General features: G+C 46.3%; 1 protein-coding gene across 1 annotated transcript in view; it reads left to right on the forward strand.

The window, feature by feature from the left end:
• Nucleotides 1-1,955, forward strand: part of LOC101853896 — a 10,852-nt gene that overhangs the window by 3,871 nt on the left and 5,026 nt on the right. The window contains exon 2 of the mRNA XM_013091457.2: nucleotides 1,231-1,795. Coding sequence (XP_012946911.1) covers nucleotides 1,308-1,795 — 488 coding nt within the window. The 5' untranslated portion in view covers nucleotides 1,231-1,307. The remainder of the gene's footprint in view (nucleotides 1-1,230; nucleotides 1,796-1,955) is intronic.

The raw sequence follows: 1,955 nt of genomic DNA on the forward strand, positions 1-1,955 counted from the left end.
TGTTAGAGGGGAGGAAAAAAGGAGGGGGTGGGGGTATTTTGTCCATTACATATTGTATTACTGTAACTCTGTCCTGACTTCCGTTCTAAAAGAGGGGGTGATGAGAGGTGTTGTTTTATACTGTGGCTCCAAAAGAAACTTGCAATTATTATATTCACCCCAATCATTCATCGTGTTAAAGCCATGCACTATTCACTAATACCGCAAACCAATTTAAAGCTAAGTAAATATTGATTTCTTGAATGATAAAAGTCACCCGATATACGGTCACTCAAAATTAACTTTGGAAATAAGACTGTGCAAAATTTTGTGACGTCAAATAAACTTTAAAGTGTGTTTGCTTGTGTATTGGGGAACATCAGTATCGGTGGAATGAGCATGCATTGCATATCAAATGAATGGAGAGTTTTGTCTCTGCAATGAACAATATTTTATTGCGATAATTTCAAATAGATGAGAAAACAGAGCAGTCACAATAATACCCTGCAAAACTTGGCCATTGATTTCGAGTGCAGCACGTAGGGGGCCTATACCCTTTAGGCATGGGCTATGTCAAATTTTGGCTCTTCTCTATTGCACCAAGTGATGTGGCGTCGGTAGCCGAGTGATTAGGCGACCGAGCGGGTTCGAGGGTTCGAGCCTCAGCTCGGTCCAACGCTGTGTCCTTTGGAAAGGCACTTTATACGAATTTCCCATTTGATTCGGTATTTATCGGAGATGGACGTTGAGTTATGTGTCTGACTGCAAAGTAGAAAAGAAGCGTCGTCTTCCTGGTTGCAGTTCCATTCACATGGTCAAAGAGAAAGACATCCGAATTATGATTTTATTGAAGTATTTTGCTCGGAAAGTTCTAACAGTGCTACAAAAGTTTCGTCAATTGACTCTTCCAAGAATTTTCCCCATAGGTCGTAGGGCTCATGTTCACGTTCAACACAACAGCTTTCAGCAGTATTTTTAATTTTTAAAACAACTTATTTATTTTATTTATTTTTTTTTTGTGGTGGAGGGGGGGGGGGGGTTGTGTGTGTGGTAAATATATTTTGTATTTATTACAATTCCAACATTACCATGGACTGGTGGATGCTGAATTCGAAAACGAAACTCCTCCGTCGACTACAGCAAAATTTTCGTTTTTATCAGCCGAATTCGAATACGTATAAAGGCCTGTGTGGGGGTATACGAATGTGCATAATTATCCATTAATTGCGTTGATTTATATCATTCTGACAGGTTCTACTTTGTAAGAAATATTTGACCTGTCAAGGAATTCGCTGAAAGTGTTCATTCTTTTTCGGACTAACAACAACATGGCCGGGCTGCTGGGCAGCCGTGCCGGATCTCTGGCCCCGTCTCAGACTCGTTCAGCCAGCAGTAGACTCTTGTGCTTCCTTCTGCTCGTCTTCCTGCTCTCGGTCCATCTCTGCCAGTCGTCGGGCCTTGCCCTGGAGGAGGCGGAGGCAGCGTCATTCGTGCGACGGGCCGCCGCCAGCAGGTACCGGCGAGATGTGACCTCGAGGACTGTCGTGGCTCCGAGCACCATCCCTGAGAACGTGAACAACGACGAGGACCTTTTCGACCTGGACGGGGAGGTCCCCGGCGCCACCCATGTGGTCACGGGCAACTCGGTGGACGCGGATATCTTCTTCGTGGAGAGCGGCAAGCTGCGGCTGAAGAGGGGTCTGCCGGAGGACCTGAGGAAGCTCTTCGATTTCGAGACGCACCCAGTGTTCGTGGTGTACGTCAACTCCACCAGTACGACAGACCCCGATGGTGAGATGATTTGTCAGATACGCACGCACGCACACATACATCGCACGCGCGTGCACACACACACACACACACACACACACACACACACACACACACACACACACACACACACATCGCACACACACACACACAAGCACACACACACGCACACACCTATGCACTCTCACACGCACGCACACGCACAC

Source organism: Aplysia californica, unplaced genomic scaffold, assembly GCF_000002075.1.
Source record: "Aplysia californica isolate F4 #8 unplaced genomic scaffold, AplCal3.0 scaffold00002, whole genome shotgun sequence".
Classification (NCBI taxonomy): Eukaryota; Metazoa; Mollusca; class Gastropoda; order Aplysiida; family Aplysiidae; genus Aplysia; species Aplysia californica.